At 47.4% G+C, this 25,861-nt stretch overlaps 1 protein-coding gene across 3 annotated transcripts in view; it reads right to left on the bottom strand.

Moving 5' to 3' along the window:
* Positions 1–2,495: 2,495 nt before the first annotated feature.
* Positions 2,496–25,861, bottom strand: part of GPR55 (G protein-coupled receptor 55) — a 49,283-nt gene continuing 25,917 nt past the window's right edge. The window contains exons 1-3 of one of the 3 annotated variants that reach the window (XM_043446050.1): positions 16,869–17,171; positions 16,457–16,509; positions 2,496–3,870 (exon numbers count right to left, since the gene is read on the bottom strand). In XM_043446050.1, coding sequence (XP_043301985.1) covers positions 2,804–3,862 — 1,059 coding nt within the window. In that variant the 5' untranslated portion in view covers positions 3,863–3,870; positions 16,457–16,509; positions 16,869–17,171 and the 3' untranslated portion in view covers positions 2,496–2,803. Of the gene's footprint in view, positions 3,871–16,456; positions 16,510–16,868; positions 17,172–25,861 lie in introns of those variants that run through there. The other 2 variants (XM_043446048.1, XM_043446049.1) reach the window with 2 other exon arrangements.

Genomic DNA, 25,861 nt, shown 5'->3' with positions numbered 1-25,861 from the left:
TCTGTCTGGCGCCCCGTGCAGACCCCGTCTGAGGGGCGGAGCCTCTGGTCCTGGGCATGATCACTGCTCCATTTCGACCCTTTCTTCCTCACCCTTCCCTCCAGCCCCACCGAGTGTGACCCGACCACTGACCACAGGGGAGGCAGGAGAAGGCGAGGCTCCTGCTCGTCAACGGCTCTCGGTCAAATTGAGGGTTCTCAGGCAGGAAGCCACCCTGCCCACCATCCTTCCTGCCGCTCCCACCCCCCACCCCACCCCTCGCAGAACCCCAGCACTTCAAGACTTGGGCGATTACCCGACCTCGCCTCCTCCCCACTCAGGGTTTTATCTAAATCGCCCTCTTCTCCCCACTGCACGTCCCCCATCCGCTCCCCTCTTATGCTGCAGGTAGAAGGTGGCTGCTTTTCCTCCTAAAGACTTCCCCTCTGTGCACATCGTCTCATTCGGCACTTTTCATCCCACTCACTCCGACTTGCAAATCACCCTATAATTTATCCTGATAATCATTTCACTCCCCGGAGCAGCTGAGTCATTGGCAGGCTTTCAGCTGTCACCGCCACACCTTGTCTAGAGCATCAGAGAAGCCCAGTCCAAACCGAGTCAATCATTTACAGTTTCCAGCCAGGAACTGCCAGGAGCCCTGTTTCGTTGCGATGGGTCCTCCATCCCTGTCCCTGGTTCTCTCATCTTCTCCGTCCCAGCCACAGAACAGGGACAACTCTGTGAAAAGTACCACCGTGGCCAGCTGCCTAGCCAGGACTCTGATGGGCAAGTCAAACACCTTGCTGTTCTCTGGCTGAACCAAATCAAGCCAGAGTCCTTCTCATCATTCTCAAGGAAACTAAATCCAACTAAATCTAAAACTAAAACTAAACCAACAACGTCCCAGCCTGTTCAACAGAACAAGCTAGTCATGTCCAAGAATTCTCCTCTCCCAGGCTTGTCTCTACTGCCTCTCCCCCTCCCTGGCCAGTGCTCAAACTCCACACAGTGGATGCTCAGATAGCAGCAAGGAATGGGCTGTCCACTTCCAGCCCTTGGTCTGTCTCCTACCTTTCCCAGGTATATCCTGTCCCCTCATGGTTCTCAGGTGTCACCAACAGCTTTTCACTCTGTCCCTGCTGCTTCCACATAGTGTCCACAGCTTCACACAGCCTGGTCCACACCAGTCCCCCTCAGTCCCTCTGCAGCTTTCTCCTGGGGACAGGAAGGTTTGGGTGACCTCTCAGGCCTTTCCAAGGCCCAGAGAAAACTTGGGGTTCTCTGTGCATACTTGCTCTCCCCAGTCACCCCTTCTGCTGGCATCTCCGTGTGGTCATTGGTCAACAGAGGGACAGAAGAGACCAGAAAGTCCAACCACTCCACCCCAGGATCCCCAAACTGAAAAGGAGCTTCATCAGTCCCTCCCACTCCATCCCTCCTCCATGCCCAACCCTCCCGATTCTCTCTCCCAACTCCTCTCTTCCTTTCCAGAATCTTCTAGCCTAATAGAAGGACAGAAGAGAGTTGGAAAACAGCCTTATACAGATGGTCTCTTTCTCTCAGTTCTTCTGCCTCGTGCTTTTGTTGTTGTTCAATTGCTGAGTCGTGTCTGACAGTTTGTGACCCCGTGGACTGCAGCACACTAGGCTTCCCTGTCCTTCAGTATCCCTTGGAGTTTGCTCAAACTCATGTCCATTGAGTCAGTGATACCATCCAACCATCTCACCCTCTGTTGCCCTCTTTTCCTCCTGCCCTCAATTTGTCCCAGCATCAGGGTCTTTTCCAGTGAGGCGGCTCTTCGCATCAGGTGGCCAAGGTATTGGTGCTTCAGCATCAGTCCTTCCAATGAATATTCAAGGTTGATTTCCTTTAGAATTGAATGGTTTGATCTCCTTGCAGTCCAAGGGACTCTCAAGAGCTTTTCCAGTAGCACAATTCAAAAGCATTAATTCTTCAGCACTCAGCCTACTTCATGGTCCAACTCTCACATCGATACATAACCACTGGAAAAACCACAGCTTCGACTCTACCGACATTTGTCGGCAAAGTGATGTCTCTGCTTTTGAATATGCTGTCTAGGTTTGTCATAGCTTTCCTTCCAAGGAGCAAGCATCTTTTTAATTTTGTGACTATAGTCACCATCTACAGTGATTTGGGAGCCCAAGAAGATAAAATCTGTCACATTTCCACTTTTTCCCCACTTATTTGCCATGAAGTGATGGGACCAGAGGCCATGATCTTTGTTTTTTGAATGTTGAGTTTTAGGCCAGGTTTTTCATTCTTCTCTTTCACTCTCATCAAGAGGCTCTTTAGTTCCTTTTTGCTGTCTGCCAATAGGGTGGTATCATCTGTATATCTGAGGTTGCAGATATTTCTTCTAGCAATCCTGATTTCAGTTTGAGCTTCATCCAGCCTGGCATTTTGCATGATGTACTCTGCATGTAAGTTAAACAAGCAGGGTGACAATATACAGCCTTGATGTACTCCTTTCCAATTTAGAACAGTTGTTTCATGTCCAATTCTAACTGTTGCTTCTTGACCTGCACACAGGTTTCTCAGGAGGCGAGTAAGGTGGTCTGGTATTCCCATCTCTTTTAGAATTTATCACAGTTTATTGTGATCCACATAGTCAAAGGCCTCCTGCTTTGGAGAGTGAGAAATCAAGAATTCACCTGGGTTCTTCAGAGCTCCCCAGATATTGACACTGAGTGGCTTATGTCAAGTTGTCTGGGTTCTGGGGAAAGGTTTTGGGGCCACAGTGAGCAAAAACGGCATTCAAGTGAGCATCAGAGGGAAGGCACACCAGTAAATGCGCCACTTGTCAGCCCACCACATCAGAGCCCTGGGAAGGGATATCCACTATGGAATTCAGGTTGAGGTTTCCTTCCTCCAGGCATGACTTTTTTCCATGACTTTTAGCCATAGCCATGGTGGTCATGGTGTCCTGGTGGACTAGCTGGGTTCTGGAACGCCGGTGGGCCATGACGTCCATGCGAAATTCTTTGATGACAAAGTAGTAGCAGAAAACATCCAGGCAGCAATTGAAATTGGAGAAATACATGGACAACTGCAGGAACAAGATAATATTCTGCTTGGTTCTGCACTCCACGATGAAGCCATTCCTCACCAGGAACTGCAAGAAGAAACTCAGGTGGACAGGGAGAAAGGAGACCACAAAGACAGCCAGGCTGACTGCAATAGTCCAGATGCAGGCCTTCTGCTGGACCCAGTCCCGGGTGTGGTCCCGACGGGCAACCAGAATGTGAATACTCCTGGAGGAGCAGAAACCAACGATGCTCATGGGAAGAAGGAAGCCGAAGACCTCCAAAGGGAAGAGGACCTTGGCGCTCCAGGTGCTATCGGACATGTTATGGAAGCACGTGTAATTTTTCCCATTGCTATGGAAGCTATAGACAGGAGTGCTTCCGACCCACACCAGCACCCAGATGATACAGCAGATCCCGAAGATCTTCCTGGGGGACCGGATGTGGCTGACCAGGATTGGGTACTGGATGGCCAAGAATCTGTCCAGGCTGATGAAGCAGATGGTGAAGATGCTCCCGTACATGCTGATGAAGTAGAGGCACTCCACCAGCGTACAGAAGGGCAGGAAGGGATCCGTCGTTTGGGACAGAACCATCTTGAATGGGAGGGAGAGCACCAGCAGGAGGTCAAAGACCGCCAGGTTGATCATGTAGATGGAGGTGGCAGTGTAGCAAGGCCACCTCTTCTTCAGGAAGGAGCTAAAGCCTCGGATGGCGAGCACATTGAGGACCAGACCAAGGAGGAAGGTAGGGATGTGGACAACCAACTGCACGGTTTTCATCAGCTCTTCCACATCATCAAAGGAGCAGTTCTTGCTCTGGTTCTGCTGGCTCATATTCCTTCCTACAATGTCAACAATAGATGAGATGAAGCTCCTATTACTCTCTAGAACTAATGGAGTCAAACGACTTTGTCAAGACTTATCAACACATCCCCTTTATTACACAGCAATCTATGCTCTCCGAATAACAATTAGAAAACACAGGAAGGAAAATCACCTTCTAATTCTGTTGCCCAAATGCAATCATTGTGACTTTTATATATATATTAATTCCAGACACTTTCTGTACACACACCTCCCCCCACCCTGTGTGTGTCTCTATCTTTTACAAAAACAGAATATGCATGACTATCTGTTCCCTTTTCTCCAATCAGAAGTCTTTCTGTTGAAAGTATCAGCAAGACCATAAGCCCAGACCCAAACTGGTTTCATCAAAGAGGGAATTTCACAGAACTGGAAACAAGAAAACTAGGGCACTGCTGACTTGAGCTGCAGATTGTACAGTTTCAAATGCTGTTTTCAGAACCCAGTTCCTCTTTGTATGTTGCCCCTATGCTCTGCCTCACCCTCACCCCGGAGGCTGGGCAGAGCTGACCCCACCCCTGTCTGTAGGGCTGGTGGCAGCCAGTGCAGCACATTCCCCGGGACACTGTCATTGGTTCATTTATAGATCCAGGGGTGAATATCTGACCCAGAGTGGATGAAAAGTAATGAACCTCTTGCTTGGGTTTCTAGGAAGGGTGTTGGGGCTTTTTCTTTGGGATGTAAAGTTGAGAGAATAAAGTCTGAAGCTGCTCCAAGAAGAAAACCATACAGAGACTGGAAAAATATGGAAGAAAAAACATTCCCAAAGGGAGTGGAGTGAAGGCTTGTGCATGTGTGTGCGCTCAGTTGCTAAATCATGTCCAACTCTTTGTGACCCCATGGACTGTAGCCCACCAGGCTCCTCTGTCCACGGGATTTTCCAGGCAAGAATACTGGAGTGGGTTGCCATGCCCTCCTCCAGGGGATCTTCCCCACCCAGGGATCGAACCTCCATCTCCTGCATTGCAGGCAGATTCTTCACCACTGAGTCACCGGGAAGTGAAGTGAAGGCTTGAGGTCTCCCTAAGGCAAAGAAAGGCCTTTGAGCAGAGAGAAAATTAGAGCTGGCTTCAGAGGATGGAGGTTGCAGGTGTGGCTGCAGATGGTTGCTGGATACCAGCAGATGGAAGGAGATCACAAACCCTTGGGAAGGCAGGCGTTGAGTATTTTTAAGACCCTGTATAGAATGTCATTCCCAAACCCTTTCTAACTGCTGGCAAAAACAGAAATATACATATATCTCTCATCCATTGAGCACTATATAGTAAATATATAATATACATTATTTGGTGCCTTTCCAGAAACTCAACATTTTCCTATGTGCTAACTTTTCATATAGGTTTATGTCATGGAAGATCTAAGAAAATGTACTGACTCATATTAAAAGCTTCAGACTCCTGTCATCTGTGTGAATGGCGCCTCCTGGAGTTGTGCAGTGTAAGTCCCAGGTGTAACTTAACAGCCCCAACCTTAGGATGCCTGGAATAAATTAACTGTAAGCTGGCAGGTTGCCCCCTCCCAACTGAATATCTCAAACTATCCAACAAGCTTATCTCAAAAAAAATAGCTAGAATAGTTTGAAACCAACAAGAAAAGTTTCAAAAAATGACAAAAAGAACAGACAAGAACCCAATTTGGATCTAACCAATAGTGTTGCAACACCAAAGAGGAAGACTCATTTGGCTAAGACAAGTCACCTTCAACATCAGAAACAACAGAAAACCAAGAACCACAAAGATAAGAGCAAATACAAACTTGTGCTTAAAGAGATTCGACAAGACTGCAAAAAAAGGAACTTGGGGCATCTGTTTGGGGCTGGGTCATGCTCAAGCAGACTCCATGAGTGAACCCAGCTCATTGCTTCTGATTCAAAGATTAGAACTAAAGTGGCCAAGAAAAAAAAAATTAGTGATGTTTAAAGGCAAACCCAAATTCAAGCCCAAAACATGGCTGAATTGAACAAATTGATGAAAAACAGAAGAAAAAAATGGTTCTAAGATGCCAGGGCTTGTCTGAACTGACTGTACCAATTATTCATGTACAAGTATTCGTGTGGAAAAGATACAAGTCAGCTATCAGTGTCCTCCAGCAGGGAAATCCTAAAGGTCACATTTGAATTGCTGAACGACTTCAAATGTGAGCTTTTCAAATGTTAATTTCTTGAAGCTAGATAAGCACACTGTGGATTGGAAAAAAGAAATTAGGTTGAAAAAAAAAATACTTCCAGCTAATGGTAAAGTGAGCAGAGAATCTGAAAAATTAATCCCCTGAATTCCCTCTGAAAGTTCAAGGAAACCATCTTTTTTAACAATCTTTTTTCTAAAAAGATCAGGAACTTCACTGGAATAAGATTAAAAGAAACTGCTGCAGCAAGACATAAAAGTCTTTTTTCCCCCCCAAGAACGGGCTGCAAATAAAAAGCAATCCACTTGTAGTAGGGGCTAGCAACGTCCCACTCCAGACCTGTTGTCTGGGGCTGTTGATGGCACCTGTTCTGGCCAGCTCTGGGATCCGCTGAAATCATCAGAATCAACTGATTGCACTGTAAGATGGTGCAGGGGGGGAGGCCGAGAAGCAAATACTGAGACAGAAGTAGACATTTGACAGATGTATTAGGGGAAAGGCCGGTGAAGGATAAAGGGTGAGATAAGAGTGTACAGGCTTCCCTGGTGGCTCACTGGTAAAGAACATATCTGCCAGGCAGGAGATGTGGGTTTCATCCCTGGGTCGGGAAGATCCCCTGGAGGAGAAAATGGTAACCCACTCCAGTATTCTTGCCCAGAGAATCCCATGGACAGAGGAGCCTGGCAGGCTACAGTCCATAGGGTCACAAAAGAGTCGGACAGGACTTATTGACTAAACAACAACAAAAATAGGAGTGGACAGGAAGAGCCCTCAGACCACAAAGCAGTCTGACACCTGTGTAAGGAGAGAGGGAAGGAAGAGTTGGGTAGGAAGAGCTTCAGACCATAGTGCTGTTCTGAGAATGATGGGCCAGGTCGTCAAAGAGACCAGAAGCACAAGTCGCCTGTTCAAGGTTCCATGTCCAGCAGGAATCTCCCAGGACCAGTGCCTCCTCAGAGCCCTGTCATTGGCTAGAAGCTGCCCAAGGTGGGCATGACCCCAGTTGGATTGTCAGTCACCAGGGCCCTGGTTCCAGCTTCATACCAGGAAGGAAATAAAATGAATGGGGAAAGGTCATGGATCAAGCAAATTGGGTCTGTGAACAGACATGCAGGGCCTGAGAGGAACTTTGTTAACCACAAGCAGCTGGTGCCTTAGAGGTAGGCTGAATTATACCACAGAGAAGATGAGAACATGGATTAGAGGAACCATGTTTTATGCAGTTTTTGGAAAGAAAGCCACTCTCAGATGTCCTACTTACATCTTTGTGCTTAGTCGCTCAGTTGTGTCCGACTCTTGCGACCCCATTGACTATAGCCTGCCAGCCTCCTCTGTCCATGGGGATTCTCCAGGCAAGAATACTGGAGTGGGTTGCCAAGCCCTCCTCCAGGACTTAGCATCTTTAAATGTCATTAATATAAAACCTTACAAACATTTGTGAATAAATAAACCAAGTTTCCTGGAAACCTCTCTGAAAAAAATAACACCAGAAGAGTTTTAAGGGGTTAAATTTGAGCACAAGAACTTCATGCCCAATTGGGTGGCTGTTCAGGTGTGAAGATCATAGAAAGCCAACTAGGTATGTATGGCTTCAAGGGGGCGAAAGAAAAAAAAAACTGCCTCCAAGAGGCAGAACTTTAGATATCCAAGAGATGCCAACAATAAAAGATGCAAACATCAAGGTGGGCAAGTTCGGGGAATCAGAAGGAGGAAACTGGAAAGAGACCAAAGCTATGATGAATATAGTTATAGATTTAGAAGAAAAAAAAGTAAAAGAGATCTTGCGTGCATGCCAAGTTGCTTCAGTCATGTCCAACTCAGAGTCACCCTGTGGACATAGCCTGCCAGGCTCCTCTGTCCATGGGATTCTCCAGGCAAGAGTACTGGAGTGGGTTGCCATGCCCTCCTCCAGGGGATCTTCCTGACTCAGGGATCAAACCAGCATCTCTTTCATCTCCTGCATTGGCAGGCAAGTTCTTTACCACTAGTGTCATCCGGGAAGCCCCAAAGAGATCTTCCATATCTTTAAAAAAAGACAAGCTGTAATACCTCAGAGAAAGTAACGAAGAAGGAAGATGTTCTTGGGTCGCAGAGGGCAGGCATGACAGAGACTACTAGGACACAGTACAAAGAAAACATTCCAAAAAAGGGAAAAGTCATTGTTCTGTCTTCTTTTTTTAACTTTGATAGTTACAGAAAACATAAGATTTTTTAAACCTTGACCTAACAACTGACTATTAAAAACAAGATGCTTATCCTCAAAATCACTAAAGCTGATAAACAGAAACAAATCAGACAAAATAGTCAAGGAGTAAATAGAATGGGAAAAAGTAACCAAGCATAGAAATTACAACAATAAAATAAATTATATTCTTCAAATAAACTTTGAAGATTTCAAATTTTAAAAATTAACCAATGTTTTCAGTTCAAGTACAAAATAAAATGCAATTCTTTGTTGCTTATAAAGGACACACTTACTTAATGACAGAAACATTCAAAGTAAAAGTCCCACAATGAGATATCGGACAAATATGAGCAAAAGGAAAGTCCGAGTGGCAATATTCATACCTAGCACATCAAGATTAAGAGTTTATTTTATATTAATAAAAGAAAAATTGTGAAGACAAATATAGTGATTTTATGCACTAGATGATGTTGTATAAAAGTACATAAAGTAATACTGTTAAAATTCAAGAGCTATTGGCAAAAATATGGCAGTTTCAGATTTTAATATAGAATAGATTTGAACAGATCAAATTGGCAAAATGTAAATTAGGATACAGAATTATATAAATAATATAATGAATATAGTTTAATTAATAGCTCTTAGATTTGACTTTAAATAAATAAGCAAGCTGGTTTTTTCTCAAATATCCAAGTTGTCAAGATAAATTACCTGTCTAGCAAGAACAAAGCTTTCCATTAAAAGAAAAGCAGAAATTTTGTGGGCTATATACTCTGACCACAATACACAGAAGCCTAGGAAATGAAAAACAAAATTGGCTTTTTAAAAACTAAGTAAAACCAGGATTATAAAACAAAATGCATGGGGCATAATCAAGAATGACAAGAGCTTTCTGTACTGATTGTTTAAAAAAAAATTTCACAAGATGCAGCCAGAACTATTCCCAGAAATAAATACATGGCCCAGACAGCTTCATTTTTTTTTCTTAAGGAAACTAAATAATGATTCAAACAGTCAACTTGAGCATTTAAGGAAAAAAAGAACACTAAAGTAATAGAGAAAGTGGGGAAATTTTTATAAAGATAAAAGTGAAAATAAAAGAATTAGCAAAGAGGAAAATAACCAGAATCCGTAAATTTAATTCTTTGGCAGAGAGAAGGGGGTGAAGAGTAAACTAAACAATACAAATATCTCTAATAATTGTGATCGATAAACAAGATTCAATCAAAACTAGAAATGAGAAGGTGGTCTAAGAATAAATAGAGAAGAGAGAAAAAAAATAAAAAGAAATTACCTTATTACTAGTCCACTTAAAAAACTTAAAGTAAGTTGACAATTTAGGGGCAAAACATAACTTACCACAATTAATACAAGAATTAACACAAGTGGTATTGATTAGATCAAAAACCATGAGTAAAACTGAGTGTTATCAAAGAATAAATAGATTTTTATATATCTAGAGGTGTGGGGCTCTAGCATATTTTAACTTTCAAGGACCAGATAATTCCCATACTCTATAAATAGTTTCAGATACACAAGATAATGATAATCAAGAATCTGTTATGAAACTAATTTACCCAAATACCAAAACTTGACAAATGCAGCACAAAAGAGGAAAATTGTTCAAATGCATATATGAATATAGATGCAAATATCTGAGTTAAAATATTACCAAATAGAACTCAATATACTAAAATTATAACTCATCATTTTACCAAGTCATATTCACCATAGACATATAAGACCTTTTTTCAATGTTAGGAAATTTGCTAATACTGTGCATTAAATCATCAGGACAAAAATGAAAAGCTGTCTCACTGTATGATAGTTTTTCCACAAGTCATTTAAATGAAGGAAGAGAAGGCTATTTCTTACACCTGATAAAGAGTAACCTGTTCACATTAACAGCCAACTTTGCATTTAATAGTTTAAAAAAAAAAGCGTCATTCTTATTGAAACTGGACACTTGTCAACACCCAGAGGTTCCAAATAATGTGCAACACCCAGAGGTTCCAAATAAGAAGAAATGAGGTATTCCCCTGAATCAATAATGCAAATGAACACTGGGGTACAAGTGTCCTTTTGAATCGTGGTTTTCTCAGACTATGGGCTTCCTTGGTGGCTCAGCAGTAAAGAATCTGCCTGCCAATGCAGGATATGCAGGGTCAAACCCTAGGTCAGGAAGATCTTCTGGAGAAGGAAATGGCAACCCATATTCTTGCCTGGGAAATCCCATGGACAGAAGAGCCTGCTAGGCTTCAGTCTATGGGTTCACAAAGAGTAGGATATAACTGAAAGGCTAAGTCTTAGGGTATATGACCAGTAGTGGGATTGCTGGGTCATATGGTAACTATATTTTTAGTTTTTTAAGGCACCCCATACTATTCTCCACAATGGCTCTATCAATTCACATTCCTACCAACAGCACATGAAGTTTCCCTTTTCTCCACACCCTCTCCATCATGTTGATGGACGTAGAGTCTGTCACACAGAGTGAAGTCAGAAGGAGAAAAACAAATGTCATATATTAACGCATATATGTGGAATCTAGAAAAATGGTACAAATGAACCTATTTCCAGGGCAGGAATAGAAACACAGATGTAGAGAATGGACATGTGAACATGGAGGAGGAAGGGGGAAGGTGGGATGAATTGAGAGATTGGGATTGACATATATACACATGGTAATGTGTAAAATAGCTAGCTAGTGGGAAGCTGCGGTGGAGCAGAAGGAGCTCAGCTTGGTTCTCTGTGATGACCTAGAGGGATGGAAGGGTGGGGTGGGAGGAAGGTCCAAGAGGGAGGGGATATATATACACACACACATATATATACACACATGTGTATACACACACACACATGTATATACAGCTGCTTCATTTCACTGTACAGCAGAGACTAACACAGCATTGTAAAGCAATTAAACGCCAATAAAAAATTAAAAAATCAATCAATAAAAAGGGAAAAGTATAAGAACAATAAATAAAAAATAATGCAAATGGGAAGCTTAGTCAATAAATGATGTTAAGACTATCAGTAAAGAATTCGGGGGCTAAAAACTAACTTTTGAATCCTCATCTCACACCAAGTAGAAAAGAAATTCCAAATTCATTAATGAAAAAACTTCAAGAGATCAAACCATAGAAAAACTATATGAAAACTTAGTGGCCAATTCATAAAAGCCAGTGGAAGGAAGGAAAAGCTCTTTGCAACTTAGAATAATTGAAAAGCAAAAGAAGCAGAAAACAGATAGGACAGGTTTAACTGTATAAAAATTAGAAAATTTCTTTTTGTTTAAAAAAGTTTAACATCTAAGAATATACTGAAGGAAAGAAAATACAAAAAATAAGTTAGATAAATGATGTTCTTTTGCTATGAAAAGTATTAAAAGATGAGTAATACCAAGATGCACAATAGATTAACAGAAAAGACACCAACGGTTCCTGTAAGATTTACAAAGAAATAAATTTTTCACTTATATTATCTAGAGATGCTGACAAGGATTTTGTATAATAATCATCAAAATGCTAGTGAGCATACAGATACGTACCCAACTTTGGGAAATTGATAACTTATATTACAAGCCCTAGAAATCCTTTTTAGGGTTTCATTCAGTGATTCTAAAAATTTACCTTAAGTAAATTATGAAAAAAAAAAAGGAAAAAATGTGTACGGAAATATGTTCACTTTAGCATCTTTTTCTGATAGCAAAAAATACATGCACGCATTTAAATGTCAACAAGAGCTCAATTTCACTACGGTAAATCTACTCAATGGAAAATTTTTGCCTGACTATATTATGTTTATGCTGACTATGTTAAATAAAGAACCCACAAACTACAGAATTATACATTCAGAATGATTTCAAATATGATTAAAAAACCCACGCATAGGGAAAAAACCTAGAAAAAAAATTTCCATGTGCCAAACATTGGTTGCATTCAAACAGTTAAATGGTGAGTGATTTCTAAATCTTTTACCTTTATCTCTCTCTTTCTGTCTTTTGTGTGTGTGTGTTTTTCTAATTAATAATAAAATGAAAACAATTTTTAAATGGTTTACTGTATTAAATGCTGGGGCAAAAGAAGAAAAATAACAACAGCTTTTGACTTTCCCTTCAAAGAAGCAATGTCTGAGTGTGCATTGGAGGCACGGCGGGGGTGGAAGGAAGGTTTACACAGAATTTAAAGGAATGCATTGAACTGAAAGATGCTCAGCTGATGAGGCATACATCTTGCCAGGTCAAAGATGTCAACATACAGCATCAGAGGGACTAGAGAACAAGGTGTGATATGACAACGAATTGGACAGGTGAGAAACAGGTGCCACCTAAGAGACCAGAGAATAGCCACAAGAACCCAATCCATAATAAAAGCAAGGTTTCCTCTGTCTGCAGGTCAGTCGTCACATCATCAAAAGGAGGAGGAAGGACTTCCCTGGTGGCTCAGATGGTAAAGTGTTTGCCTACAATGCGGGAGACCTGGGTTTGATCCCTGGGTCAGGAAGATCCCCTGGAGAAGGAACTGGCAACCCACTCCAGTACTCTTGCCTGGAAAATCCCATGGACACAATCCACAGGTTCACAGAGTCGGACATGACTGAGCGACTTCACTTTAAGGAGGAAGGAACCATGTGAAAGAGACTCAAACTGCCAGATGATCATTCAAAGGCCAGAGAGTGGGTGAAGAGGAGGGAAGATCTTTAAACACAATTCTCCTAAAGTTGAGAGAGCTATTAATAGAAATAAATGTAGTCGTTAAACTTAACTATTTTCTAAAGTGGTTATTTAGGCTAAATTATCTTGTCTATTTTAAAGGGACAAAAGGAAGAGAAAATTCACTAGAGAAACACAGTGAAAAAAACTGCAATACCTCAATATAGAGAGCAGAGGGGCAACCCCATGGAGGTTTAGACAAATGTGACAATTACAATCAAATCATAATACTAACTAATAATTATATTAACTACCATACTTCCTGTCAAGGGGGGAATCTGATAAAAAAAAAATTAAAATCCAATCATCTTGTGCTGATAAGAAACACCCACAAAAAAAAGGCATAAGCTGAGGAAAATGATGAGATAATCTATGGAATATCAGATACACAGACCACTAGAAAAGAAGGAAATGTGACAGTGTAATTTTTTTAATACGGAGACCCTACAAAGTAAATGTTATAATAAACAATTAAAATATAAAATTTATGTTCCATGTACTTCTGTACATGATGGGAACAAGCAGAAATGCAAAACAGTAGAGAAAGAAATATAATGGTAGATAGAGACCCTAATGCTCCCCTCTTAGAATATCATTGATCAAGCAGACAGAGATGTTTAGAGCTCTGAGCAGCTCAATTAATAATGTAGAACTAACAGATTAGTGAGGACCAAGTCATAAATCGAGGGAATACACTCTGTTATGGAGACGACAAGTATCTTTCACCAAATTCATCCCATTCCTGGGCCCAGCCAAGGACTCCAAGGCAATGGCAATTTCACCCTTTGGTTTTCAGATCCTTTTTCTGCAGCCAGTAAGAAAACACAAGTATTTGCTGCAGCATTGATGGTATTAATCATAATATACAATAGGCATTTTCATGCATTCTTGCTATGGAGTCTCTTAAGTAATGTGTCAGAGATAAAATCGGAAGTACAGTGCTGAAACATTGGATAGGAACAAATATTTACAGATAAAACACCAATGAAGTCACAGCTGAAAGGAAAATCATTTCTAAGTATGCTTGCAGACAGGAAAGACAGTGAGAAATGAGGTGAACCCAGTAACACACAGACACTCTAGAAGAGGAACATGGGGGACATGTGACAAGTGGCCCTTGCATTGCACTGATGATCACCCAGGCCCCAGAGGCTGTCAGTCTGCAGGGGCGTCATATGGAGAGCCTAGGATGCCCCAACACAGGAGGACATGAAGGATCACAGTTGCTCACAATCCATAAACGTATAGACATTCTTATATCTATTCTAGAGATGTCATCTGGAGATGCGTCCATCATTCTGGAGATGTTATACCAGCATCTTCAAGGCTCAGGACGGGCTCCACTGTATGACTCCATCAGGCCATAACAGGAAGTTCCACACACTGTAGGAAGCAGACCTATCTTCCACTGGAAGTCAGAGAGCAGACCAACTGGCCATGCAGTAAGCTCTCTGACCCCAAGAGATATACAGGCAAAGGCAGAATATCTGTTTATTTGGAACATTATCAAGAAAATCCACATATATGAAAGGCTTTTAAAAAAAAAGGCTAAAATAGAATATTCTGGCAATATGTGTTTTTCTAATGTTTGGTGAAGAGAGGAAACATCTTGTACATGAAAGAGGATGGGCCTGGGAGCCCTGAGGCCCCTGCTCTGCTTCTGCTTCTCTCTGGCTGTGGGGCCTCTTTCTGGCCTCTGTCTGGCTTCTCTCATCCACACAGCACTGCTCAGCCCTGGGGACAGGAGCCCGTGGTGGCTCTCTGACTGCCAACTTGACCCCACGCTGGGCTGTGATTCTTGCAGCTGTCAGGACCCAGGACTACTCACACCTCCAAGGACCCAGCACCCCTCCTGGGGCAGCCCTGATCCTGTGTCTGCACAGCCAGGGCATCTAAACCCAGCTGTGTGGCTCAGACCAAGCCACCCTTCCTTCCTGGAAAGTCCTGGCTTTTCCAGAAAACACCAGCAATGGGGAAAATGCAACCTTAGGTTGTTTGCAGGTTAAGAAGCTTCTCTTGTGCTGCCAGATCCTTCATCCACATAGAGAGCAGAGATGTGAGCCAACTCAGAGGTGGGAGGGCCAGCTGGTGGCAGAGCGGCATCAGTACAGTGGAGGGGTGCCACGGCAGGAGGAGCAGCCTCGCCTGAAATTCCAGTTTTCTCTGGGGAGGCAGTGGTGAACCCCGAAGGCAGAAAATAAACATTTATTTGAATACAGTCATCTGCTACTATCACCACAATGTGAGTAAACTCATCAGTTAACACCTGAGCTGGGCTTCTGGGGATCACGATGAAGAAAGAACAGGACGCAGGGGATGGAGCACACAGACAGAATCTCTGGGAGTCCAGAATTTTGCTATAGCTGCACACTCAGCTTGGTGAGGGTGGCGTAGGGGTTGGGGGGGGAGTGCAAGGACCAGCTCAGGGATTTGAGATGTGGCCAGCTCTGTGCTAAGTGCTCTAAAGAGGGAACTCAATACGTTCATTCCTGGGTTGCTGTTATAACTATGCCCATTTTATAGACGAAGACAGTGAGGCTCACAGAAACCGAAGCACTCCCCTAAGCTCAAACAGGTAGTGAGGGGCCTCCGCTGGACTCACATTCTGGTCTCCCTCTTTCCTCTACCCCACCCCCACAAGCATCACCAGCAAGCTGTTGTTGTTTCGTCTCTAAATTGTGTCCGACTCTTTTGTAGCCCACCAGGCTCCTCTGTCCATGGGATTTCCCAGGCAAGAATACTGGAGTGGGTTTCCTTCTCCAGGGGATCTTCCTGACTCAGGGGTCTAACTTGCATCTCCTTCATTGGCAGGTAGATTCTTTACCATTGAGCCACCTGGAAAGCCTATCACCAGCAAGGGCACCTGTAAATCCAGGGGGTTATCCATCTGGTAAATCCAGGGGGTTATCCATCTGGTAAACCCCTTTCTCACTCCTTTCCAGCCGCTGGCACCACCCAACAGAGTCTGATCCCCTCAGACTCACCTCCCATCCTAAAAACCCCATCCCTTCCTTCAATCCACTTCCCCAAACTACCAGCATCATCTGTTGTGATTTCCCTGCTATGGCCAGGTGGGGCCACCTGCCATTGGGGAGAGTCCCTGCTTTCCTCCAACAAGCCCAAGACAAGGACCATAGCTCCTTTGCGCTTTATACCACCTCATGAAGATGATGCAAAACAGACCCTCAACAAGGACTTAGGAAATGAAGGAGGGACTGAGTGAATGACCTGTTCTGCAGCAGCTCCAGGGTGATAGGCGTCCCCTGTGGAGCTGGGATGACTGGTCAGATTTGAGAGAACCAAGCCTTCCGTGGAGCCTGGGACTACACCGCGCAGACCTCAGCCCCTGCCTCACCACCCCGGGAGCACACAGCCTAGTCCAGGCCAGTCCTACAGACTTTCCCTGACCTCCTGTTCTCCGCTTCCACTCGTAAGAAATGCTGTATCTTCCCTTCTACCCTCTCCAAGAGACACTCGATGAGGGCTGGAGAATAAGCTAGTTATAAGATATAACAGTGGTCAAAGCTTGCTGAATGCTTACAGGGTGGGCGGCTGTGGGACAAGCGCTTCCATCATTTACTGCTCCCAAGAGACCTGTGAGGAAGAAACCCTTATTGCTCCCATTCCCCGGAGAGGTACACTGAGGCCAGGGAAATTACCCAGCTGGCAAGGGATTGGCCTGGGCTCCTGAGCGCAGCTCTAGCCTGCCGTGAGCACTTTGCTCAGCGGCTGCATGGTGATTCCTAGAGCTTGTCATCTTGGCCTCTTGGTGCTTTCCCGGCCCCGATTCCGGGGCAGCAGGCAGCCGACCCAAGGGAGGGTGGTGGGGACACGCAAGTCGAGCTCCCTTGGGGACGGCTCCTGGGCTGCCTACAGCGAGGTTTCCCCACCCAGCCCATGCCGCCACTCTGAGTCAAATCGGGAGGAAGTTGAGGATTCATAGAAAATGTCACCTGCAATCAGGGACAGACCAGTCCTCCCCTGCTGCTGCTGCTGTCACGAAGGCTGCCCGGGGGGGCTGCTGCTGTCCCTGACGTCTAAGATGGCCAGGCGAGTCGGGACGGGTGCCGATGGAGCCCAAGCCCCGAAGGAAAGTCACCCGAGATCCCCAAGACCAACGTCAGTGGGTGGACTCCTGGCGCATCGGGTTTTCTGAGCCGTCTGGGGGCTGTTACGTCCTGAGAGTCCGGTGCAGCTGAGCGAGGTGTGAGATGTCATTTCCCAGCATGGTCACCACCTCACTCTGGGGAGAGGCACTTCCCCCTCTGGGACTGAACTTCCTCATCTGTGAAATGAGGGCGTGGGATCACGTATACGTCAAGCCGCTTTGCATCAGTCTCATGTGGCAGAGGGGCTTCTTCTCTCGGGTCTGGAGAGGGGCTCCCTGTGGTGGGGGGTTCCCTCCTAAGTGTGGGCTAGAATGTGGCCTGGGCAAGGGGTGGGGGGATGTGGTCAGGAAGAGGCTCTGGGCTCTTGTGCCCTCTCAGAGAGTCTGCATACTTGCTCAGCTTCCAACAAAAGAAAACAAGTCAACAGCTACTGCCTGAGCCAGGGCATGAGGAACCTTTGGAAAAGGACACATCACCCACAGCAGAGGTTCGGAGCCTGGCATCACGCCGGGGGCAGAAAGCTTCTGAAAAAGGGCCCTTCTGGCTTCTAGCGCATCTGGGGTTTAGGATTCAGAACTGCTGCCCATGGAAAGGAGGGTGGTGTTGGAAGCCTTCATGTTTAGGACTTGGGGGCTGGGAAGGACAGCCTAGGGGGACACCTCAGCCCCTGCCTGCGTGTCTTCAAGGACCAGGGCACGGCCGCCAGGCTGCTCCCAGCCCTGGCTTCTCTGTGCCCAGCCTCCATGGGGCTTGGGGTCAGCCTGGGGTGGTACAGCTCTCAGCAGCCCTGGGAGCAGAGGTCTCTCCAGGGCAGCAAGAGCTGAAATTCACCATTGGGCCCCAGGGTGCTCCCAGCGGGGAACCTCTGCAGATTCCAGAGATGCAGGGAAGTCTGGGCTGAAAGCAGCCTGGCAGATTCTGCTCCTGCCCAGGAGGAGCTAGGAATCCCATTAAAGACCAAGGCACAGGTCGATGTTCACAGGTCTGGCAGGCCGAGGCTTTCAGACACCTCCAGGAATAGAAACTCTCCAAAGTGGGCCTGGGTGATTCATCCCCACATATGTGGTCTCCAAGTAATCAACAGCTTGTGTGTGACTGTGGGTGAATAACCTGGCCCTCCCCAGCCCGGGCCCCCCCCCATCATTCAGGGAAGAACTTGACAGAACCATGATAGCCCTTTAATCTCTCACTGTACCCAATCCCATCATACCAGTGCTTGTGTGATGGGTAGAACCAAGTTCATTCACTGCATCGGGCCATGGAACTCCAAGGTGGCCAGGCAGGGTGTAAGACAGGCCCTCACCAAGCAAGCCCACCCCAGGTCCCTGGCCCCATCTAAGCCGAGGTGAGGGCTCCCTGGGTGCAGCAGCAGGAGGCCAGGAGTCTTGGGGGAAAGCGGTAAGGAGGAGATGGGCAGGTGTCCAGGAGGACATGGGGCATGGGAACCCTGAAAAGGGGTCAACCTTGGGGACCCTGCGGAGAGTGACTCACCACACAGACCCTCCTCAAAGGGAGCCTCACCCATCTCCTGTTCTGGCTGTCTTCTTTTTTTGTTTTTAATGAGCATCTCTGTGTCTTACTGCTGTGGCTTTTTATTTTAAATTCTGATTCAAATACATATGTAAACAGACAGTAAAATGTCTGTGCCCCACCACTGCCCCCCAACCCAGTACTCATCTCCCCTGGGGGAACCCCTGATTGCAGCTTCTTCCAGAGTCTCTGCACCAGCGTGTATACATCCGTGTGTCCTTATTTCCTCCCCTTTAACACAAACACAAGTCATCTTCCACCTCCTTTCTTGAGGGGTTTTGCTAACGATTCTCATCAAGGGAGTGATGGTGGAGCCCTGGCAGGGGAACGTGTGGTCCAGAGAGATTCAGAGTGTGCTGGCTTTCTAGGGATGGACCAGGCAAAGACTTGCCCAGGGCTGATCCATGGCTCCAGCCTCTCTACCCAGCGCCTCTCCTTCCCTCACCGCAGCCACTACCCTAGGGAGTCAAAGTCAAAAGTCTGAAGACTTTTGCTTAGAAGGTTTTGCTAAGAGTCCCAGAACCAGCCCCTTTGGTCCTGCCCCACCTCTCACCACCCGGAACAAATCAGAGGCCTTGGGAGTTTGGGTGGGTCCCTGTCGGCCTGCCTGCTGGGGAGCCCAGAGCAGGAGGCTAGAACCGTCACCCTCAGCATGTTCCTGGGCAGCCTCTGAGCTTGGAAGTTACTTCGAGATTGAGGAACAAGCCATTCTGTTTGCCATAGAGCAGCTCGCAGCACTGGGGACTCACCACATCCTCTCCCAATGCTGCTTTATTCTTTCCTTTAGCATCAGAGTCTTTCCTGTGCTCATGGAGCATCCCCTCCAGGTGAGAAGAGTGGCCCACAGGGTGGGGATGGGGGACACTGCAGGCTGAGAGTGCTGGGTCAGAGGATGCCTCCCAACCTTGCCCAAGGAGGATGCTCTGGGAACGGGGTGAGGACAAGGTTGGGGAGGAAGATACTGGAGGTACAGAGAACAGTCTTAGTGCAGATTTGAGGCGGTGAGGAGCTTGGCATTCTGGGGGATCCAGGGGTTTCTCTGCATAATTGGAGGGCTGGCCAGACAGCAGCAGGGGAAGGGGAGTTTAGGGGCCCCAAGGAATATATACACTGAATCAAACGTCATACAAGAAGCTGTCCAATAAAGCAGAACAGTCTGCCGTAGTCCAGAGCTTTTCTTCTCACTCCTAGCCAACTCAGGACCAGTTACTGGGGCAGTTCAGGGACCGGACACAGCACAGACCCTCTCAGGTGACAAGGTTAGGGTGCAGTGAAGGCAACAGCAGTAACAGGAAGGAATTGGGGAGGGAAAGGGATGGTTGGGGGTCTGATAGAAGGGCCACTGGCATCAGAGGCAACCTAATTCCTAGAGCCTCAGGCCAGCCAGGCTCAGTAGCCACTCCCCATATAGCCACTTTGCTGCCCTGGTGGCTCAGATGGTAAAGAATCCGCCTGCAATGAAAAGAGTTTCAGGAGACGCAGGTTTGATCCCTGGGTTGGGAAGATCCCTTGAGAAAAGAAATGACAACCCACTCCAGTATGCTTGCCTGGGAAATCCCATGGACAGAGGAGCCTGGCCCATGCTGCATCACCAACTCAATGGACATGAGTTTGAGCAAACTTGGGGAAAAAGTAGAGGACAGTGGAGCCTGGCATGCTGCAGTTCACTGACTTGCAAAGAGTTGGACACAATTCAGTGACTGAACAAGACAGCCACTTGGCAATGCGGCTCGCTGCCTAACTTTTGTAAATTAGGGATCAGACATTCATTCTATCAACAAACTCCTCACCAGGCAGTAGGACCTGCTTCACAACACTGTTTTTAGGAGTTGACATGACAGCAGAGGTCAGAGCACCAGCAAGTGTCTGGTACTTGCTGAGACTCCCCAACAGACCCCATGGACATTATGACTGCCTCAAGGGTTGCTTAGAAAAAAAGGAAAAGCAGCAATAAGGAGAATGAACCCTTCCTGATGGAAGGTTTCCCAGAAATAAGAGGCAGCCTTAACGGAGAGATGAGGGCAGGAGAAACTGAGTGTGGGCAGGCAGGGAGGCACCCTCAACACCTCACCTCTAGGCTCAGCCACACATCTGTCCCCAAACTTGATCTGTGCTTTTTGCCTGCCTGACTCAGTCCACTGCAGCGCAGACTAGGCCCTTTTCAGAGGCCTGAACCAAGTCCCTGAGGACTGCTTGCAACAGGCACCCTAGTCCTCTGGCAATGACAGCTGAACCCTAATAGCACCTGCAGAGACCGACAGTGTCCAGCCACCCTGAAATCTAGCACTGGGGGCAGCTTACAGCATCAAGGTCATGGCGCTTCACAGCAGGTAGAATATGGCGGGGGTGGGCAACAACCCTTTAGAATTCGCCCCTCCCCTCCCACACACTCCTTCCGGCTCTCACCGGAAGTACAGCGTGAGGTGAAGGCAGAAAGTTATGGATGCTCAGGCATCTGGGTCTGGGTTCTCCTTTCGGCTCCTGTCATGATCCTGGCCAGCAACTTAACGCAAGTGGGGCCAGCACTTCCAGGGAGCGTCTGAACATAAATGCCTCCAAGTTACCACCCCTAGCTTTCTTGTCCAGATTCTTCAAGGCCCCTGGGCGGCCTGGTCTTGACCATGGCGGGAGCTTCCTGGTCTTTCCTCCTGGAGCTTGGCAAACAGGGCCACAGCCCCCGCTCCTGCCTGGTCCCTGGGAGCTTCTCACTTCTGGCCTCCCAGGCTCGTTGACACCTGCTCCCAGTTACACTGTACGTTTCTTGAGGACTTGGGGGAATAGTGGATCATTTTGGAATACTTGTCTCTTCATGTTTCCTGCTGAGTAAAGTGCACTCCTTCTTTAACCCATGTGTCCTTTGGGACTATAACAATCTCCTGCTTTAGTTATTAGATGCCTGTCCTACTTCTCTTTGTGAGTGTCTTCTCCTCACTTCATTCCTTCCCAGCCCTCTCTCATTGACACATATTTTTATCTTTGCTGCATGAAAATGAAAATTGTTAATGGAGGTATAATGGTAGGTCCTTTTGTTGCCATGAATTGTCTCACAGCACCTTAATAATGAGCCCATCTTCAGCCCTCTGCTGTTGCAGCAAACAATGTTCATTTCCTTCCTGGAAATCCTTGAATTAATTTTAATTAAAAAAATTTTTTATCCTGGGTTGGAGGATGAAAAAGCTTCTCTAATACCAAGGGCCTGACATCTCCCTCTAAGGGTGAAGCTAATCCCCCCCATTTTCATGCAAAAGCCCTTTGACCACCGGACTCTCTTGCCCCTAGCTGTACTGCTCACCCCCCACATCTGCTCCTTACTGCCCTCACATGTCTTCCCAGCCACTCCCCAGTCTTGGCTATGCTTCCACCCCCGGACACCCCACCCCTCAAGGAGACCTCAGGAAGGCCAGGACAGCTCCCTCCGCCGTTCACACAGCACGTCCTCAAGACTGTGGCCTACACACTTATAAATAAAATCAGTTCATTCCCCCAAGCAAACTGTGAGGCGCCTACTATCATTAGCCTCATTTACAGATGAGGAAACTGAGGTACAGCAAGGTCAAGACCAGATTCCCACCTGCCAGTCGGGGCAGTCAGCACACACCGGCAGCACCTCAGGGTGTGTCTGCACAAACCCCTTAGGGAGGGCCCGCGAGCACCTCCACTTCATGGGTGTAGAGACGGAGACGTGAGAGGTTAAACACCTTGCCCAAGATGACCCAGTTATTAAGAAGCTGAGGTGCAACGCAAACCACGCCTGCCTGACTGCAGAGGCCCCAGGGTCACTGGGACTCTAACCACCTTTTAATTTCCAGGTACTGCTCTCACTGTGTGACCGCTTCTCGCCTCCTGCCCCTCCCCCGTTCCCCACAGGCACACGTGGCAGCCTCTCAGCCCCTGAAAGCTCCCCTCTCCCTCTCGTCCTCCCTCTACTCCCAGGCCTCTCCACTGCCGAGTGCCTCCCCGGCCCGGGTCAGCCCCCACCCCTGAGCCACTGCACCCCCAGGCCACTGGGACAGCAGAAAACACTCCAAGGGGCACAGGGAGCCACTCAAAGCAGTGGTCTTGGAGCACCAGCACCCCTTCGTGGTGCGAGATTAGACCCACCCCAGCCTCTCCCACATCTCCCTCAGCCCTCACCAGGATCCCTACCACCCACAGACACCTTTGCCTCCAACGTCACAGACAAAATCTGGCTTATCAAGCGTGAATCTCAGGCTCCTTATCCTCAAACCAGCACGGTCTGCACCCAGCCGATTACCACAAGGTGTTTCTGCGGCTTAGAGAAGTTCACCCCCCAGCTCCAGCCCGCCTCACCTGTCACCTCAGGGAACCTGCTCCATCAAGCTGTCACTACTGTTTATAAGGAGTGCCCCTAGGGCATAGAAAAATGTTCGAGGATGTCACAAGAACAAAACTTCATTCCCTATGCGTTTGTATTGAAGGAAGAAAATGACTCGCAAATTGGATGGGTGCTTGTTCTATAATCTAAGTTGACCAGAAGCCTTAATGTAGGTGTGATGTGATTTTTAAAGAGATTTCTGTGAAAGAACATTAACCTCTGTTACCTAACTCACATAGTATTATATGAAGGGAAAGCTATTATGGAAGGAAAAGTTTTTAGTGTTCATTAAAATAATGGATCTACACTTCTTCTAAATGAAAAGAACATGGGTGTGAATATTGATAAAATGAAAGCACAGAGGCCTTGGACTAAACAACATCCTCAAAGTTCTACACTCAAGGTGTTAATTACACGGACCATCTCCATGGGGGTGGGTTTGGGTGGCAGAGTTGTTCTCCAGGCACTCTTATTCCAGCCCAGATGCTTCTGTTGTCTGGATTTCTTGCTTAGATCCACCCTCCATCCCGGGCCAGGGCTTCTCACCCACCTGAGTCCCTGTTCCCATCATTTCCCAGCCTCCTGCAGAAAAAGCACAAGCGTTCCCTCTGACAGCCTCCTTCAAGGTCTCGGCTTCCTCATCTCTACTCTGGGCACAGTTGTGCCACAGCTCGCACAAGCTCTCTCTCTAGGATTATCTGATCCTGATGTCAGCTCAGTTGGTAAAGAATCAGCCTGCAATGCAGGAGACCCCGGTTCGATTTCTGGGTCGGGAAGATCCGCTGGAGAAGGGATAGGCTACTCATTCCAGTCTTCTTGGGCTTCCCTAAAGGCTCAGCTGGTAAAGAATCCACCTGCAGTGAGGGAGACCTGGGTTCAATCCCTGGGTTGGGAAGATCCCCTGGAGAAGGGAAAAGCTACCCATTCCAGTATTCTGGCCTGGAGAATTCCATGGACTATACAGTCCATGGGGTCACAAAGAGTCAGACACGACTGAGCAACTTTCACTTGCACTAATGTCTAAGGAGACAGAAGCAGACAGAACCCCAGGGTCCAACTCTCACCTTGCTCATTGGCAGCAAGGAAGAAAAAGCAGACTTACTGTTACTCTGCTGCCCCCCAGCCTGTTCCCTTCCCCCCCCCCTTCCCCTTTACCTGCTCCCCCATCCCTACCTTCTGTAGGCCCCTACTCTTGGCCCTTGGCCCGACCCTCCTCCTACTTACCCACCCCTCCCAGCCAGGGTCCCATCTCTCACCAGCAGCAGCAACCCCCCCCCCACCGCCCCCGCCATTAGTATGGAGCCTGCAAGGCCGGCTGCCTCCACTGGTCCCCCGCTGCCTTCACTGGTCCCCTGGGAGTACCCTGCTTCCCCTGCCCTGCCAGTCCCCCTGCCCCTGCCCTCTTCCCTGGCCTCCTGGCTCCTGTCTCTGCCCTTCATTCCCCCTTTGCCCTGAACCCCGCTTCTGGCCCTTCTCTGACCTCCAGCCACCTGGGCAGACTTCTCCTCTGTCCACACAACTGTCCTACCCAGTCTCCTTCCATTTCCCCACCTGTGGGCCATCCTGCAAACCATCCCAGGAGCCTTGTGGCCCTTCCAGTGGGCACCTGGGCCTCTTGGAGCTTCATGAATTGAGCATCTCCTGGGCTCAGGGAGAGTCTGGTGGGCCCGCCAGTGCTTCAGGAAGCCCCCATCCCTACAGTCAGTTTTGAGCCATCTGGGGGGACTGGCCTGTGTTGCCTGGTGGCTGCCCCTCCCTGGGATCAGTCCACAGCGGGTAAACAAGCTTCCCTGTGTCTACTCTACGGCCCCCCCAGGCTCTCCAAGCCGTCAATGGAAGGGGGTGGCTGGACTCGGTGGACTCAGAGCATCTTTTCCCACAAGGTCTTTCCTTTCCAGGTTGCCAGGCACTGACCACCTCATTCAGAAGTGACTATCCCTGTGCCTAGTACATAACTCATGCCCCAAACCAGCCTCCAGGGGACAGCACCTGGCCATCCCTTTGGCAGAGCAAAGGCTGCCTAGGTAGGAGTGGCTATGGCAGCAGGAAGAGGGATGATGCCAGGCTATAAGGTACTGGGGCATAAAAGCCTGCAGGAAGAGGGCAGGGAGGGGGTTCAGCCCTGGCTTGGCCTCAGAAGAACCTGACTTAGGTTTCTGAGGTCACACCTACACCCACCATACAGCATCCTGCCACCCCAGAGATGCTGGGCCAGACTCTGGTTAGCCCTTCTCACCGCCACCCACTTCGGCTGCCCAAATGCCACCAGGGGTCATGTGTTTTCCTGGCCCACCATGTAAAGGCCCCCTTTTGGAGCTGACAACTCGATTGCCTCCATGAGGCTGTGTGCTGTGTTTAGTCCCTCAGTTGTGTCTGACTCTTTGGGACCCTGTGGACTGTAACCCTCCAGGCTCATCTGTCCATGGGGATTCTCCCGACAGGAATACTGGAGTGCTTTGCCATGCCCTCCTCCAGGGGATCTTCCCAGTCCAGGGACTGAACCCAGGTTTCCCGCATTGCAGGTGGATTTTTTATTATCTGAGCCATCAGGGAAACCCTCAATTGCCTCTATGGGGCACTGGCCATCAAATTCACCCTGTTTGTGGGACCCCTCTGTGCCCCGCTGCTTCTCCTTTGCACCCTTAACACTAAAGACTGATTTCATCCCTCCTCCCATGACAGAACTTGGCAGTCTCTAACCCAGCTCTGGTTCCGCAATCACTAAACCTCAGTTTGCATGAGGGCCAGGACCTCTCTGCCCCTCTCCCTCTCTCTCAGCAGCGGCAATGGAATGTACTCGAATTAAACTTTTATGGGTCCCCAGGCACACTCCCAATCCCCTTGCTCTGTTGGTTTTTTCTGTCCCAGGACCTCAGGCAGGTTAAGTCTGGAGATAAAATGTGAGGTGACCAACAACTCTTAACAGCCCAAATCTCCACTGAAAGCCTCCACGCTGAGCTCTTCATTCCAG

The sequence above is a fragment of the Cervus canadensis genome, chromosome 24 (assembly GCF_019320065.1).
Source record: "Cervus canadensis isolate Bull #8, Minnesota chromosome 24, ASM1932006v1, whole genome shotgun sequence".
Lineage (NCBI taxonomy): Eukaryota > Metazoa > Chordata > Mammalia > Artiodactyla > Cervidae > Cervus > Cervus canadensis.
The sequence above is the reverse complement of the archived record's forward strand: the minus strand, read 5'-3'. Positions and strand labels throughout refer to the sequence as shown.